Source organism: Choloepus didactylus, chromosome 17 (genome assembly GCF_015220235.1).
Source record: "Choloepus didactylus isolate mChoDid1 chromosome 17, mChoDid1.pri, whole genome shotgun sequence".
In the NCBI taxonomy this organism is placed as follows: Eukaryota; Metazoa; Chordata; class Mammalia; order Pilosa; family Megalonychidae; genus Choloepus; species Choloepus didactylus.
The window spans coordinates 59,616,985-59,634,172 of record NC_051323.1 but is presented as its reverse complement, the minus strand read 5'-3'; the positions used below and the strand labels follow the sequence as shown (position 1 = coordinate 59,634,172).

General features: G+C 37.6%; 1 protein-coding gene across 12 annotated transcripts in view; it reads left to right on the top strand.

Moving 5' to 3' along the window:
* Positions 1-16,773, top strand: part of BIRC6 (baculoviral IAP repeat containing 6) — a 317,621-nt gene extending 300,848 nt beyond the window's left edge. For 10 of the 12 annotated variants that reach the window (XM_037807172.1, XM_037807169.1, XM_037807168.1 and 7 more), the window contains 3 exons: positions 4,324-4,512; positions 7,880-8,014; positions 15,599-16,773. In XM_037807172.1, the coding sequence (XP_037663100.1) occupies positions 4,324-4,512; positions 7,880-8,014; positions 15,599-15,778 (504 nt within the window). In that variant the 3' untranslated portion in view covers positions 15,779-16,773. Of the gene's footprint in view, positions 1-4,323; positions 4,513-7,879; positions 8,015-15,598 lie in introns of those variants that run through there. The other 2 variants (XM_037807167.1, XM_037807173.1) reach the window with 2 other exon arrangements.
* The last annotated feature ends 415 nt before the right edge of the window (positions 16,774-17,188 follow it).

Sequence of the window (17,188 nt, the reverse complement as noted above, 5' to 3'; positions counted from 1 at the left end):
CTAGGACATAGGAGTCTAGTGCCTGGGACCAGGAGGAAACCATTTCCTAGGGAACAGGGACATTCATATCCTTGGGTGGGTGCGTGGGTGGGCAGAATTCGAAGAGCCAAATGCGCATGCCGAAGACATGATGCATGTGCAGAAAGGACCAGAGAGTCCCCTATAGTTTGGCCTGGAGCTGTTCTCTAAACTTATTGTATGGATCGGCCCTGAAGGAGAGCACTCACACAGGTCAGTCTGCAAAGACTGGGGAAGGTGTTTTCTTTCTTTTTTTTTTTTTTTTTAATCTTCATTTTATTGAGATATATTCACATACCACGCAGTCATACAAAACAAATCGTATTTTCGATTGTTTACAGTACCATTACATAGTGGTACATTCATCACCCAAATCAATCCCTGACACCTTCATTAGCACACACCCAAAAATAACAAGAATAATAATTAGAGTGAAAAAGAGCAATTGAAGTAAAAAAGAACACTGGGTACCTTTGTCTGTTTGTTTCCTTCCCCTATTTTTCTACTCATCCATCCATAAACTAGACAAAGTGGAGTGTGGTCCTTATGGCTTTCCCAATCCCATTGTCACCCCTCATAAGCTACATTTTTATACAATCGTCTTCAAGATTCATGGGTTCTGGGTTGTAGTTTGATAGTTTCAGGTATCCACCACCAGCTACCCCAATTCTTTAGAACCTAAAAAGGGTTGTCTAAAGTGTGCATAAGAGTGCCCACCAGAGTGACCTCTCGGCTCCTTTTGGAATCTCTCTGCCAGTGAAGCTTATTTCATTTCCTTTCACATCCCCCTTTTGGTCAAGAAGATGTTCTCCGTCCCACGATGCCAGGTCTACATTCCTCCCCGGGAGTCATATTCCACGTTGCCAGGGAGATTCACTCCCCTGGGTGTCTGATCCCACGTAGCGGGGAGGGCAGTGATTTCACCTTTCAAGCTACTATAACTTTTAAAATTAATGTTTGAAGTATAACTTCTAAGTCTCTTTTTCTGGTTCTTATCTTAATTTAAAATTTTTCTACTTCTTTTTCTAGTTCTAGTTTTTTATATGCAAGTGATGTAGAATGTGTTCTCAAAGTGTCTTGTGGGTTTTTGAAAATTTTAAGTACAATTTTTCATCAAAATGCCATAAATACATACAAGGTGTTTTCTTTCTCTCTCTCTTTTTTTTTTTTTTTGTTGGTTGGTTGGTTGGTTGGTTTTTTTGTTAGCTCCTGGTATTTGTGGAAAGCTCTGCCATAACACTAGAAAGATACAAACCTAAGGAATAGTGGCCTCAAAGTCTAATCTCCAGCTGTAACACATTAAAATACCAAAGCATCCAGATTTCAACAAAAGTTTACAAAACATACAAAGAAACAGGAATTGATGGCCCAGGCAAAGGATATGATGAAAGCATTACAAACCATCAATGAGGAGGATCAGACCTGGGACATTCCAGACCAGGACTTTTTTTTTTTAAGTGGTCCTAAATATGCTCTAAGAACTTAAGAAAAACATGTTAAAAGAACTAAAGGATATCAGGCAAAGAATTGATGAAAACAAAGAGTATATCACTAGAGAGATGGAGATTTCCAAAAGGAACCAAACAGAGCTGAAGACAGCAGTTACAGAAATTTAAATTTCCTTAGAAACGTTCAATAGCAGATTTTAGCTGGCAGAACAAAGAATCAGTGAACATGAAATCATCCAGCCTGGGGGACAGAAAAAGGAATGAATAATGGAAAATGAACAGAGTCTGAGGAACCTGTGGGACACCATCAGGCAAACAAATAATATGCGTTTTCTGGGTCTCAGAAGGAGAGAGAAATGGGGAGAGAGAATAGTCAAAAGAAACAATGGCTGAAAATTTCCCAAATTTAAAGGAAGAAATGATTTCATACATTCAGGATGCTCAATGAACTCCCAAAGGGATAAATCCAAATAGACCCATGCCGCAGCATGTTATATTCAAACTATCAAATGCCAAAGATAAAGAGAGCATTTTAAAAGCCACAAGAAAGAAGCAACATGCTGCGTACAAGGAGGCCTCAATTAGGTTATTACATGCTGATGTCTCATTCTAAAGGGAGGAGTTCTCTAGGCTGAAAGAAAAGGACACTAGACAATTGACTTAAGCCACATGTAGGAATAAGGATCTCTGGTAAAGATAATGGCATGGGTAAATATAAATACAAGTATTTTTTTTTGTTATTTTTGTTATTTGTAACTCCACATTTTACTTCCTACAGGATCTAAAAGGCAAATGCTTAAAATGTAATAATAAATTGGGGCTCGTAATGTATAAATATGTATTTGTGACAAAAACAACATAAAGGTGGGGATGGAGAAGAAGAGGAACATAGTTTGTGTGTATTATTCAAGTTGTTAAGTTGTCAAAGTAGATGAGATTGTTATAGATTTAGAATGTTAAATTTAACCCCCCTGGTAACCACAAAAGAAATATGAGAGAAAATGCAAGCTCATAGAGACAGGTTTCCAGTATTGGGGGCTCAGGGAGTTAATGGAGTTAATGCAAAATGAGTGTAGGTTTTCTGTTTAGGGTAAAGGGAAGGGTATAGTAATGGGTGGTGGGGAGGGTACTGCAACATTTGACTGTGATTAATTCCACTGAATTACTGGTATGCTTGGGAAGGGTCAGGATGGGAAGATTTATGTTATATATATATTTCTATAATTTAAATTAAAAAAAAAAAGGAAAGAAAGAGAAGCTAAGAAAACAATGAGAATTAAATGCAATACATGATACTGGGTGGGATCTAAGAATGGAGGAGGAAAGGCCCAAAGGGACATTATTGGGACATAAAAATTGGGATATAGAATGTAAGCTTTGTATCAATATTAAGTTTCTTGAACTTGAAAACTGCATTAAGACAATTGGATAAGTGAATATCCTTGTTCATAGGAAACATGGGAAATGTACATGGAAGTATTATGTGTTCGAGGAGTGTGGTATGTGCAACCTGTTCTCAAATATTTAGAAGATGTATGGTTGGATAGGTGGGTAGGTGGGTGGATTGATGGATAGCTGGCTGGCAGGCAAAGATGATAAAATGTTAAAATTGGTGGATCTGTGTTTCTGGGTGGTAGGTATGTTGGAGTTCTCAGTATGGGGTTTGTGTTCTTTTTGTAACCATCCTGTGAATTTGAAATTATTTCAGAATACAAAGTTAAAACCCAAAAAAAAAAAAAAAAAAAAAAGCTGGCACAATGCCAAGTGTTAAACAAAAAGAAATATGCCACATAGGAAAAATATTTTTTGACTATCTTTATATGAAATATCTAGAATGTGCTAATTCATGAACAGAAAAGTCCATTAGAAATTGCTAGAGGCCAGGCAGGGGAGGGGTTGGAGTGAGAAATTATTGCTTAATGGATACAGAGTTTCTGACTGGGGTGATGAAAAAGTTTTGGAAATAAGATAGTGGTTAATGGTTGCACAACACTGTGAATGTAATTAATGCCGCTGAATTGTATACTTAAAAATGGTTACAATTACTTAATTGGTACAGAGTTTCTGTTTGGGATGATAGAGGCAGTTTGGTAGTAGACAGTGGTGATGGTAGCACATTATGATTGTAATTAACACCATTGAATTATATATTTGTAGTTAAAAGGGGAAATTTTAGGTTGTTTATATCTTACTAGAATTAAAAAAAAAAAAAAAAAAAAGCCAAAGGGCAATACAATACAATGAACCTATGTAAACTATGGACTATAGTTAATAGTACAATTATAAAAATATTGTCATCATTTTTTTAACAAAGGAATCACACTAATGGAGAGTGTTAATGTGGGAAACTATGTGAACAGGTGTAAATGGGAACTCTGTATTTTCAGCATGATTTTTCTGTAAACCTACAACTTCTCTAGTAAAAATTAAAATAAAATTCAAAAAATTTACTTATAATGGCAAATTTTGTTTCATATATATATATTTACCACAGTTTTTTTTAGTGCATGGCTACTTTCATGCCCTTTAAGAGTAAGAACAGTTGGAACAAGTAATAATTTAATTGGTATGGGATGTCTGTAAACAAAGTTTTTAGCCTTTTCAGGAAATAGGATCTTCACATCGTATTTTTCAATAATTGAATAGTAAAACATAAGATATAAATGTAATATAAAGCTAATTTAATTTTGTTTTTATAATAAAGTATTTCACTGCCATAATTATTAACATCGATTTTATGGTGCTAGAAATATGTGTAATACGTGGAAATATGAGACTCCTGATTGATGAAGCAAGATACTTCACTGATAGTAAAAATGTCCGATTATAACTTTTTTTTACTGCCCTTATTCCTCAGGTGTTGGTGTCCGTTCAGTCCCTTATATTAGTAGCTGAACCTTATTTTAATGAACCAGGCTATGAACGGTCTAGAGGCACTCCCAGTGGCACACAGAGTTCCCGAGAATATGATGGAAACATTCGACAAGCAACGGTTAAGTGGGCAATGTTAGAACAAATCAGAAATCCTTCGCCATGCTTTAAAGAGGTATATTGAATAAAACTAGAAAAATACTTAAAGACATTGTAAAATATGTTTGTAGTATTATACTTGCCTTTATATTTCGAGTATATATGGTATACTAAACTTTAGTAAACTAAATTAATGTAGCTTCTAAGAATTAATCCTAAAAAGTCACTAATATTTAGTGCAGAGGAATGTAAAAGCCTACCTACATCCTAAAAGGAGTCTGACTATATTTTTGGGCAGTTTTATTAATTCTTTATTTCTGACAGTTGCTGTCTTACTAGAAAACTCTCTAAATGCATTAGTAAAATATCCTTACAAAAAAAATTTTTAATGAGGGTCAAGATACTTTCTAATGTTTTCTTGCAAATAGAAATTCGGCGTTATACTAATGTATGTACATGAACATCAAAGAAATGACACTTATTTTTCTTTAGATAAAGGTTGGACATCAGTTTTTTTTTTGGGGGGGGGGAGATGGAGGTTTTAATAAGTGATGTTTGGAAAATTGGATAGCCATAAATTCCATATACCCTGTATCAGGTAAGTCCCACATAGATCAAAGATTGAAATACAAAATCAAAACCACACAAGAACTTTAAAAAAAACACAAATTAATTCTTGTATAACATAGAAATGAGGAAATCTTTCTTAACTATACTTAAATTCCATAAAAAATAGGAGTGATAAATGTTACTATATCAAAATGGAAACAAATCATTTTTGAAATTTGAAAAACATAAGAAAAAAGATAAAATACAGTTACAAATTTTCATCTCTTTATCTCTTTTTGCTGTACCTTAGAAAAATGCTGTAACTCAATATTCCAATTCGCTAATTTGCTCTTCATTAATTACCATTATGCCATTGAGTCCATTCTTTATATTTTTATTTCTACAATTACAATTTTTAAAAAAAAGTCTACAGTTCTATTTTTCATTTCCTAAATCTTCAATCTTTAACATAACTCCCTCTTCCTGACTTTTATTTCCTCCTTGATTGTTAACCTCCCCTACTTATTTTAGGGATGTGGCTGCTCCTTATCTCTGTGACACTATTAAAGTATTGTGTCATGTTCTTATTGCTCCCTTAATTTTTTTTTTTAATTCAATTTCATTGAGATATAGTCACATACCATACAGTTATCCATGGTGTACACTCAACGATTCATAGTGCCATCAGATAGTTAGGTATTCATCACCCCAATCTATTTTTGAACATCCTCCTTACATCAGAAAAAATAAGAACAAGAATAAAAAAATAAAAGTAAAAAAGAACACCCAAATCATCCCCCCATCCCACTCTGTTTTTCATTTTGTTTTTGTCCCCATTTTTCTACTCATCCATCCATACACAGGGAGTGCGATCCACAAGGTGTTCACCATCACACTGTCACCCCTTGTAAGCTACTTTGCTATACAGTCGGTCTTCAAGAGTCAAGACCACTGGGTTGCAGTTTGATAGTTTCAGGTATTTGCTTCTAGCTATTCCAATGCATTAAAGCCTAAAAAGGGTTATCTGTATACTGTATAAGAATGCCCACCAGAATGACCTCTCAACTCCACTGAAACTTTATTTTGTTTCATCTCGCATCCCCCTTTTGGTCAAGAAGATGTTCTCAATCCCATGGTGTCAGGTCCAGATTCATCCCCAGGTGTCACATCCTGCGTTGCCAGGGAGATTTACACCCCTGGGAGTTGGGTCCCATGTGTGGGGAGGGCAGTGAGTTCACCTGCCAAGTTGGCTTAGCTAGAGAGAGAGAGAGGGCCACATCTGAGCAACAAAGGGGTACTCGGGGAGACTCTTAGGCACAATTATAAGCAGGTTTAGTCTCTCCTTTGCAGCAGCGAGCTTCATAAGGGCAAGCCCCTGGATAGAGGGCTCGGCATACCAAACTGCCAGTCCTCAATGTTTGTGAGAACATCAGCAACAATACAGGTGAGGAAGTCCAACACTTCCACATTTCCCCCTGGCTCCTCGGGGGCCCTGCATATGTATTTTTATTCTCTGTCCAAATTACTTTGGGTTGTGTCACTTTTTCACTCTAACCTGTACAAACATACCATATCTCACTTCCTATTCAAAGTTCCACGTAATTGTGGAGTTTGAACAAACTGTAGAATTTATATTGTTTAGAAAATATAGATCATGCACCAAATAAACATCTCTTCCCTTGGTCTCACATGGAAATTGAAGTTTTAAAACACAGTCAGTTTCGACCTTTATCCTTTGGCCTGATTTGCCCTAGTCTTAACCAGATCTGCTTCATTCTTATCTCTAATTGAAGTCTGGGCTCTTTTTCAGCTTTTTTTTTTTTTAAGAGGTGTGGTATGCACTAATACTGACATTCATAACTACTGAGCTCTAGCTCTGAGTTTCAGGTGTCACACAGATACCCAACATTGCAGAGACTGATCAGGTTATACACAAAGGGATCAGCATCTCAGAGTTTGGAGATAGCCATTGCAATTCAGGAATAGATTTGACTGCTGTAAGAGTTTACTGTCTAGGGACCATTGCAATAATCGTTCCCCTGTTAAGCTGTGCTCTAAGATTCAATTCTGAGTTTACACATTGTAGTTAGTCCATATTGGGGAGGCATCCAGTATTTACCTTTGTTTCTGGCATACTTCACTTAAAATGCTGTCTTCAGGATCCATTCACCTCATTGGGTGCCTCACAACTTCCCTCCTCATAGTTGCTCAATATTCCATTGCATGCATACACCACAGTTCACCATTCTGATCCTCAGTCAGTGTACCCATAGGCCACCTCCACCCATTGCAAATCATGAACACTGCCTCCATAAACACCAGTGTGCAAATGTCCATTCAAGTCTCTGCTCTCAGATCTTCCAAGTGCATACCCCATAATGAGGTTGCAGGACCTTATGGCCCCCACATACTTAGCTTGTGGAACCACCACACTGACCTCCAGAAAGCCTACACCATTCTGCCTCCTCATCAATGTTTTCTCCAGCAGTTTTATCCCTCACTACATGTTTTCTCCAGCAATTTTATCTCTCTTTATCTTTTTTCCTTGAGTTCTCTTTTAGTGACAAATTTTTCTGTTGTCAGTGCTTTTCTAATCTTTTTTCCTGGTTATTTGTTTTACATTCATCTTTTCAATATTACATGCTTCTCATGCTCTCTGGATAGGATTAACTCAGTGTCTGAACGGGATTTATCATTATTTTCTGATACAGAATTGAGTATTTCAATACTCGTCATCTGATGTCATGAGCCTGATTTTTCCCTGTTAATAATATTTAGTTTACTAAATAAAATTTTGTGAGCAGAAAGAACAATGCAATGTCTTAAATTTCATTTTTTTGATAATGCTGCATATTATCTTTTAAATTTCTTTCATTACTTATTTTTTTCTCCAGGTTATTCACAAACATTTTTACTTAAAAAGAGTGGAGATCATGGCCCAGTGTGAGGAGTGGATTGCAGACATCCAGCAGTACAGCAGCGATAAGCGAGTAGGCAGGACCATGTCCCACCACGCAGCAGCTCTCAAGGTGAGGTCACCTCCCTAGCATGAGCCCTGTTGGGGCTTTAAAACTGAGTTGTGTGTTTGTTGGCAGAAACATGGCCACCAGAAAGTAAGTTGAGGAAAAAGTAAACATAAAATTTATTTAAGTTCAGAGGCCTAACTTCCTACCTAAAAATACATAGAAAAGATACACTTCTTTTAACTATTAATTGACAGTTTATTAAGTTAAAAATGGGTACAGATAACTGAGCCAGTAGGTTTTTGTTGAACTCTTTAAAGATAATGACAGCAAAGCATATTCCATGAATGACTTTTTTTTTATTCCTTTAGCCCTCCTCTAGGCTTCATACCTTCCAAAATTGTATTACTGGTTGTAATGAGGAAGATGTGAGTTGCAGAGCCTCTAGCAGCTGATTGGTGGCAACATCTATGATATAAACCTATTTTGGAAAAAAATGAGCAATTGTATTTAATTTGGGCATTCACAAAATGAAGGTCTCTTGAATAGGCTGTGTAGAAATGGGTAGTTTTGGAGTTTTTTTTTCCATGTGTACGAATCATTTCTTGTAATATCTACCCTTTTCTCTTCCCTCAGAATGTCTGTCTTTATCTATCCTCTATTCCTTTCTTCCTCCACCAATTATCTTCCGTCTCCCTGCCTTCAATTTTTCTATCACACTGGCTCTTTCCCTTCTGCTTCTAACTTTAAAAATATCTTCACTTAAACTGACTGGATTATGATAATAAGGATTTATTAGTTTTTTAGGTGTGATTTTTAAAACTGGGTCCTTATTGTGGGATATGTACAGAAATATTTATGAATGAACAAACATATGGTATCTGGGATTTGCTTCAAAATAATATAAGAGAGGGAGAAAAGATGGCGGCATGGAGAGGAGGGGAAGACTGTTAGTCCCCCCGGGAACAATTCATAAATGACCAAAAAACTAGTGAATGACCTGGAATAAATGCGGGGAGACAAACGTGAGTGTCCACTCATCATCCACCAGCCTGAATTGGGAGGAATGCCCAAGATCGCAGTGTAGAATCTGTAAGTAAAACTGCAGACCCACGCTGAGAGCCGAGAGCCCCTCCCTCACGGAAGCCTCACGGTGCTAGAAAGCGGCACTCTCCAAGCAAGCTAGTGTACCACAGCCCAGCTCCAACTGGGGTTTTAATGTTGTTCTAGTTTGCTGATGCTTCACTGGAGGATGGCCAGTGATGTCCGGAAAACCTCTGTTAGCTGGGAAGGCACGTGGCTGGCGTCTGCTCCAAAGTTCTAGTTTCAAAATGGCTTTTTCCCAGGACGTTCCTCTCTAGCAAGCTTGCTCCTCTTCAAAATGTCACTCGCAGCTGCACTGAGTTCCTTCTCTTTGAGTCAGCTCATTTATGTGGCTCCACTGATCAAGACCCACCCTGAATGGGTGGGGCCATGCCTCCATGGGAATATCTCATCAGAGTCATCACCCACAGCTGGGTGGGGCACATTCCAAGCAAATCTAATCAGCACCAAAATGTCTGCCCCACAAAACTACATCAAAGATAATGGCGTTTGGGGGACACAATACATTCAAACTGGCACAAATGTTAACTGCTCAGTACAGACAGTGGGTCCTCAACAAGCAGACAGAGGCTTTTGGAGACAACTGACCTTGGGAGACTCGGGGGACATATCTTTCTCAGGACGGGGAGCCCAGAGGCTGACGGGTGAAGCTGGAAGCTTTTCTGTCCCTTTCTCTCTGTGTGAAGAAAACCGCTGCTGCTTTCAGCCTGCAGCGCTTTGCAGTAAAGACAGCCTCAACCATTTTAAAATCAAAACACTTTCATCAGCAGAGTCAGTGAAACAAAGAACTTCCTGATAGGCAGTGACCTCTCTGGAGGGGGCATAGCTTCCCAAGAGGAAAGGGAGGGGCCCAGCTCTACTGCCCGACTTTCCGGAACTAGACCCCAAAGCCTAGGGGAGGAGAGCCACAGGCCACACCCCGTTACACAGGCGGTGACAGCCTGCACCTGCCGAACAAAAAAGCGCAAGTGTATTAATCCTCTAAGAAAAACCATCAGGGAAACCAGATACTGAATATTTCCTCCTTCTGTGACCTGACCCTGTTCTCGCCTGGGAAAACCTGATTGGGGTGGCCTAGGAGGTCAGATGCCTAGACAACAGAAAACTACAACCTACACTAACAAAAACAAAGCTATGACCTAGTCAAAGGAACAAACATACACTTCAACTGAGATACAGGAATTTAAACAACTAATGCTAAATCAATTCAGAAACTTTAGAGAATATTTCACAAAAGAGATAGAGGCTGTAAAGGAAACACTGGGCATATATGAGGCAGAAATTGAAAGTTCAAAAAAACGACTAGTAGAATCTATGGAAATGAAAGGCACAACACAAGAGATGAAAGACACAATGAAAACATACAACAGCAGACATCAGGAGGCAGAAGAAAACACTCAAGAACTGGAGAACAAAACACCTGAAAGCCTACACGCAAAGGAGCAGATGGAGAAAAGAATGAAAAAATGTGAGCAATATCTCCGGGAGCTTAAAGATGAAACAAAGTACAAGAATCTACGTATCATTGGTGTTCCAGAAGGAGAAGAGAAGGGAAAAGGGGCAGAGGCAATAATAGAGGAAATGATCAATGAAAATTTCCCATCTTTTATGAAAGACATAAAATTACAGGTCCAAGAAGTGCAGCGTACTCCAAACAGAATAGATCTGAATAGGGCTACACCAAAACACTTAATAATCAGATTATCAAATGTCAAAGACAAAAAGAGAATCCTGAAAGCAGCAAGAGAAAAGCGATCCATCACATACAAAGGAAGCTTAATAAGACTATGTGCGGATCTCTCAGCAGAAACCATGGAGGCAAGAAAGAAGTGGTGTGATATATTTAAGACACTGAAAGAGATAAACCTCCAACCAAGAATCCTATATCCAGCAAAGCTGTCCTTCAAATTATGAGGGAGAGCTCAAAATATTTTCTGACAGACAGACAATGAGAGACTTTGTGAACAAGACACCCACCCTGCAGGAAATACTAAAGGGAGCACTGCAGAGTGATAGGAGAAGATGGGAGTGCGTGGTTCAGAATACAGTTTTGGGAGATGGTAGCACAGCAATGTGAGTACACTGAACAAAGATAGCTATGTATACGGTTGAGAGAGGATGGTTGGGAGCATGTGAGATACCAGAAGAAAGGAGGAAAGATAAAGACTGGGACTGTGTAACTTGGTGAAATCTAGAGTGTTCAACAATTGTGATAAAGTGTACAAATATGTTCTTTTACGAGGGAGAACCAGCAAATGTCAGCCTTGCAAGATGTTAGAAATGGGGAGGCATTGGGGGAGGGATGCAATCAATGTAAACTAGAGACTGTAACTAACAGAATCATTGTATTATGCTTCCTTTAATATAACAAAGGTGATATACCAAGGTAAATGCAGATAAGAAGGGGAGATAGGGGAGGCATGTTAGACACTTGACATTGGTGGTGTTGTCTGACTCTTTAACCTACTTGATTTAAGATTACTCTTCCTTTTGCTACTTCCTAGCTGTCATTTTTTTCCTCTTTCTTTTCCCTCTCTACCTTCGACTCGCCGTCCTGCCTTGTGGAAGAAATGTAGATGCCCTTATATAGATAGTGGTGAAGGTGGTGAACACATAAATATGTGACCATACAGAGAACCATCAATTGTTTACTTAGGATGGAATGTATGGGGTGTGAACAAAACCATCTTAAAAAAAAAAAGGGATTGATGTCAAAACCTCAAGAGCAATATACTGAGTAAAATAAGCCAGACACATAAGGACAAATATTGCAGGGTCTCACTGATAAGAACTAATTATAATATGTGAACTCATAGACATGAAATATAAGGTACCAGGATATAGGACGAGGCTTAAGAATGGGGAGTGGTTGCTTAGTATGAGCAGAATGTTCAACTAGGATGAACTTAAATGTTTGGAAATAAACAGAGGTGTCGGTAGCAAGATGTGAGAATAACTAACAGTGCCAAATGGCATGTGAATGAGGTGGAAACGGGAATCTCGGAGTCATATATGTCACCAGAAGGAAAGTTGGAGGTCAAAAGATGGGAATGTATAAAACTGAATCCTGTGGTGGACAGTATCCATTATTAACTGTACAAATATTAGAAAACTCTTCCATGAAGCAGAACAAATGTATGACAATATAACTAGAAGTTAATAATAGAGGGGCATATAGGGAAGAAATATATACCTATTGCAAACTATATACTACAGTTTGTAGTATTTCAGCATTCTTTCATAAACAGTAACAAATGTACTATACCAACACTATGAGTCAGCAATTGAGGGGGGTTGGTTAAGGATATGGGAGGTGTGCCGGTTTGAATGTATTATGTCCCCCAGAAAAAGCCATATTCTTTGATGCAATCTTGTGGGGCAGACAGAATAGTGGGGATTAAGTTGGAACGTTTGAATTAGATTGTTTGCATGGAGATGTGCCCCACCCAGCTGTGGGTGGTGACTTCGGTGGGATACTCCTATGGAGGTGTGACCCCACCCATTCAGGGTGGGCCTTGATCAGTGGAGCCATATAAAACATGCTGACTCAAAGAGACAGAATGAAGTGCAGCTGTGAGTGATGTTTTGAAGAAGAGCAAGCTTGCTAGACAGGAATGTCCTGGGAGAAAGCCATTTTGAAACCAGAACTTTGGAGCAGACGCCAGCCACGTGCCTTCCCAGCTAACAGAGGTTTTCCGGACACCATTTGCCATCCTCCAGTGAAGGTACCTGATTACTGATGTGTTACCTTGGACACTTTATGGCCTTAAGACTGTAACTGTGTAGTGAAATAAACCCCCTTTTTATAAAAGTCAATCCATCTCTGGTGTTTTGCATTCTGCAGCATTAGCAAACTAGGACAGGAGGATTCAAGTTTCCTTTTCTTTTTCTTTCCTTTTTTTTTCCCCCATCTTTCACTTCTATTTCTTGTCTGGAGTAATGAAAAGGTTCAAAAAATTGAACAAAAAAATTAAGTGTGGTGATGGGTGCACAGCTGTGTAAGGGTACCAGGGTCAACTGATTGTACACTTTGGATCTTTGGATAATTGTATGGTATCTGAACAATCCCAATAAAAATTTTAAAAAATAATAATATGAAAATGAGGAATTGGGAATGTAAGATGAAACAAGACTAAACATGGGTAATAATTGTTGAAGCTCGGTGTTGGGTACATGGGAGTTTGTTTTAGTATTCTGTCCACTTTTGTTTATATTTGAAATTTTCCATAATAAAAACTTTAAAAAAAGAAAAAAATATATTTTTCTCTTTAACACTTGCATCTCCCCTAAGATAGTTCTAGTTTGCCCTATTATTATAAAACTGTTTCTCTTCTCTCAATGTCAGATTTCTTAATAGGAATTAACACTTTTCTTGCCTCCATTTTAAAGCGCCCTCTCACTAATGAATCTTTTGCAGTTTGACTTCCATTCTGCTAAAGCAACCTGCTTTCTAGTTCTCAAAGCTAGTGACCCTGCTCACCTCTCTATTCACTTGTCTTCTCTCTTTCAGGCCTTTACATACTTAACTTTTCTCTCCACTTTTACCTGCTCCACTGGCTCACCTCCATTCAATTCTGATCTTAAATTTCAATTGTGATCTTAAATTTCACTTCATGGCAGCCTGCCTTGACTGTTCAACCATTAGGTGCTGTCGAAACACTTGTTAACACTCGTCTAATTAATGTTGCCTTTTCTACTACATTTTTCATCTGTTAGATGATCCTGGGTCTTCTTACATTCTTAATTCTAATTCTTCATTATGTTTTTCTTTCTTTTTCTTTTCTTAAGTGATTATATACCTGAAGGCCTAGTTTTTGACCGTTGGCTATTCTCTCTTTTTTCTTTGTCATTATACATATATATATATATACCTCTGACTTTGCCCATTTACTCTTTCAAAATGTATCCTCAAACTATTGTCTACTCTGAGCTTTCTCTGACCTATGTCACTGACTTTTTTTTTTTACTTGGATACCCTGTCATCATCTCTTTAAAAGTTTAAATTGGAACTTCTCTTCCCTCAAATCAGGTTTTCTAGCTTTCTGTAATCTCTTAATTTTAAACCATTTTTCTGTTTCTTAAAATCCTCAGATATTTAATTTCTCCTTCACCCACTGCACCTGATCAGCCACTAGGTCCTGTCAGTGTTGCCTTCCTAAGGGGGTGCCTCAGCTCCCTCTCCCCACCCCATTTCTATTGTGTTTGAAAACCTTAGTCTCTTTGACTGGTGGCTAAAGTCCAGTTTCTTACAGCTTTGTTATTTCAGTCAGTGTCTTGCTTACATCCCAAGTTCCTTTACTCTGTTGTTTCTGTGATACCTTGACCTGGAAATCTCCATCCCTGAATCAATCCAAATTTATATGCCATTTTAATGATACCTTTGCTTCTGAAGGAAAGGTTTGCAGCTATTCAGTGTAATCCCACTGTAAAGACATGGTATCCCCCACCTCAACTGGGCTCTTACAGTTACCAGATTTTTCTCTGTCCTTTTCTTGTTAGTGTTTTCTCCTGTTTTCCATATTGAAAGGGAAATCAAGGCTAGATAAGTGAGTTTTTGAGTTTTTTATTTTACCAGCATGTAAAATATACTTTGAAAACTTAAAAATGGCTGCAGTTGTCTTATCCTATTTGTATGTCTTCTGTCTCCATCCACAGGTCATAGTCTATATATCTTCTTTATTCTACTCATTGCCTTTTTATTATCAGTGCTTAACACACTGCCTCTTACATAAAAAATATTCTGTAAGTGTTGGATTAGTTAGTTTTCAAAGTCAGCTATTGACATAACTACATTTCAGACTTCTGCATGTGATATTTAAGGTCATATCTCTCCCACCAGAAAAACATTAAACAAAACTTAACGTGTAGACAACTAGCCACTCTCTCTTAACATCTCTCCATCCTTCCCTAAATGCAAATATGGGGTAATACAAGTTATTTAATCCCTTGATATTCTTTATCATTTGTTTAAAAAAGAAACAAACTGATACTAAAAGTATGGTTCTGAAGATTGAGATGATTTGTGTGAAACATTATGCAAACATTTTGCCTAGGGCCCAGTACCTGATAAAATACTTGCTTTCATTCATTAAAATAGCAAATTGACATTATACCAGTTTATTTCAATTTATCGTCTTTCTGTCTCTGAAAAATATTTAGCCAGATGCAACATATATGACAAGTCAAGGAGTTATTGTCTTTAATTTGAAAGAGTTTATGTATCAAATTAAGGTTGTCTTATAGGTAGGTCATCAGTGATGCCATTTTTGTTGCAGGAGTTGGGGATGGGAGAGTTGGCAGACGTGTTGCTCAGGATTTGTCAGTAACATCAACTATTTTGAGTTTAGAGATTTTTGCCACTTTTGTGCACTGCTGTATCTTGTGCCTACAACAATTGTTAGCACAAGAAGGTGCCCAAGCAATATTTGTAGGCTTAATGCTTAGGGGTCTTTTAAAAAAAATTTTATAAACCTGATTCCTCCCTCAAATGTGTTAGAATCCCAAGGATTCCGGTTCTAATAGCAGTCATCTTTTTCCCTTGTACAGCGTCACACTGCTCAGCTCCGAGAAGAGCTGCTAAAACTTCCTTGCCCTGAAGACTTGGACCCTGATGCGGATGATACTGCAGAGGTGTGCAGTGCCACCGCAGATGCAGAGGAGACTCCAGTGCACGATCAGGTCAAACCCAGCAGCAGTAAAGAACTCCCCACTGACTTCAAATTATGAGCTGCGTTGACATGGACTTCATAGACACAAAGGCTTTGAAGCACAAGCCAAATATGTCAATATTTGTATGTAAGAAACTAATTATGTAATAGGTAATGAAACTGAAGTTATACTATGCCCTTAAGGAGATCCAGTTTAATTCAAGGTGATCTTTTTATTTACCTGTACAAGAGTGTAAACTTTTTTGTGCTTTTATTTTTCAATTGTGAGAACCACTGACTGGTATGTTCAACAAATTTGTGTATACAAAGAAATGGATAAATCACTGATATATAAGGGAACTACCTTAGGAAAGAATGTTTACTGAATGTTTATTTTTATTTTATTTTTTTTTTTTACTGTAGAGTGAGGGGTTGTTGATAAAGAATATATATTGGTCATTCTTACAACTACTATTTAAAGTCAGCAACTTTTCATTGAATTTGATAAATTCTATGTTTGGCCATATCTTCATGCTCATATTTGATTTCTGAAGACCTCCAACATACACTTCAATAAAAATTAAAAGGACATACTCCTTCTTTTTTGATTTACTGGTACATTTTTTAAATAATAATTTTGCCATAAAATGCATTATAGCTCGAGATTTGCACTTGTATGGATGAATTTATTACATTTAACATATTTAATTTTATGCCTTCTAATTCAGAAATGCAGAAAAATAAATGAACATGATTTTATTCTATGCCAACATTTGAGCCTCTGAATGTATCCGTTATTTGAATTTGAGTAAATGAAAAGGAATGGTCAATTTGAAAAGTCACTCTAAACTGATTTTTCTTTATTATTATTTTTTTCCTAAAGGGCTCTTTTTTTTCTGGACTTTCTGATTTTATTACTGAAGTCACATGTATGTATTAAACATCGAGGCTCTTGTAGAGCAGAGAGGATGTACCCCTCTGGTGCTGTTACAGTACATTCTGTACCTTCCATTTATAGGCTCGTTTTAATGCAAATTATTCCTAGAGCCAAATAAAGACTTAGGTGTATTAGTATGTCTGATTTCTAAAACAGTTTGCCATGGTGTGAATTGCTATTTCTACAAAGATTTGGATACTTTTAATACCTAAGCATGGGACCAGTTATCACAAGGGAAAAGCTAAGGTGATTCTTGGCAGTATTTATATAAAATAAAGTGGTACTCTGTGGGAACCCTGAATCTGAAGCCGATCAGAAGAAGCTGTATTCTGAAGAAAAGAGAGGAAATGGGAAGTCTCCTATGTGAGATGCTCTTACATGTACAAGTTCCAGAGCCCATTGACCGTGGATAAGGGAGGGACACACAGTACGTGATCAGGAAACCAAAGATTCTCAAACACATGATATTAGGTCTGGTGATTAGTGAGCTTCACTGAGAATGGCAACATGGGGATAGAGTTAATTTATGAAGGTTGGGTTATTTTCCCCAGC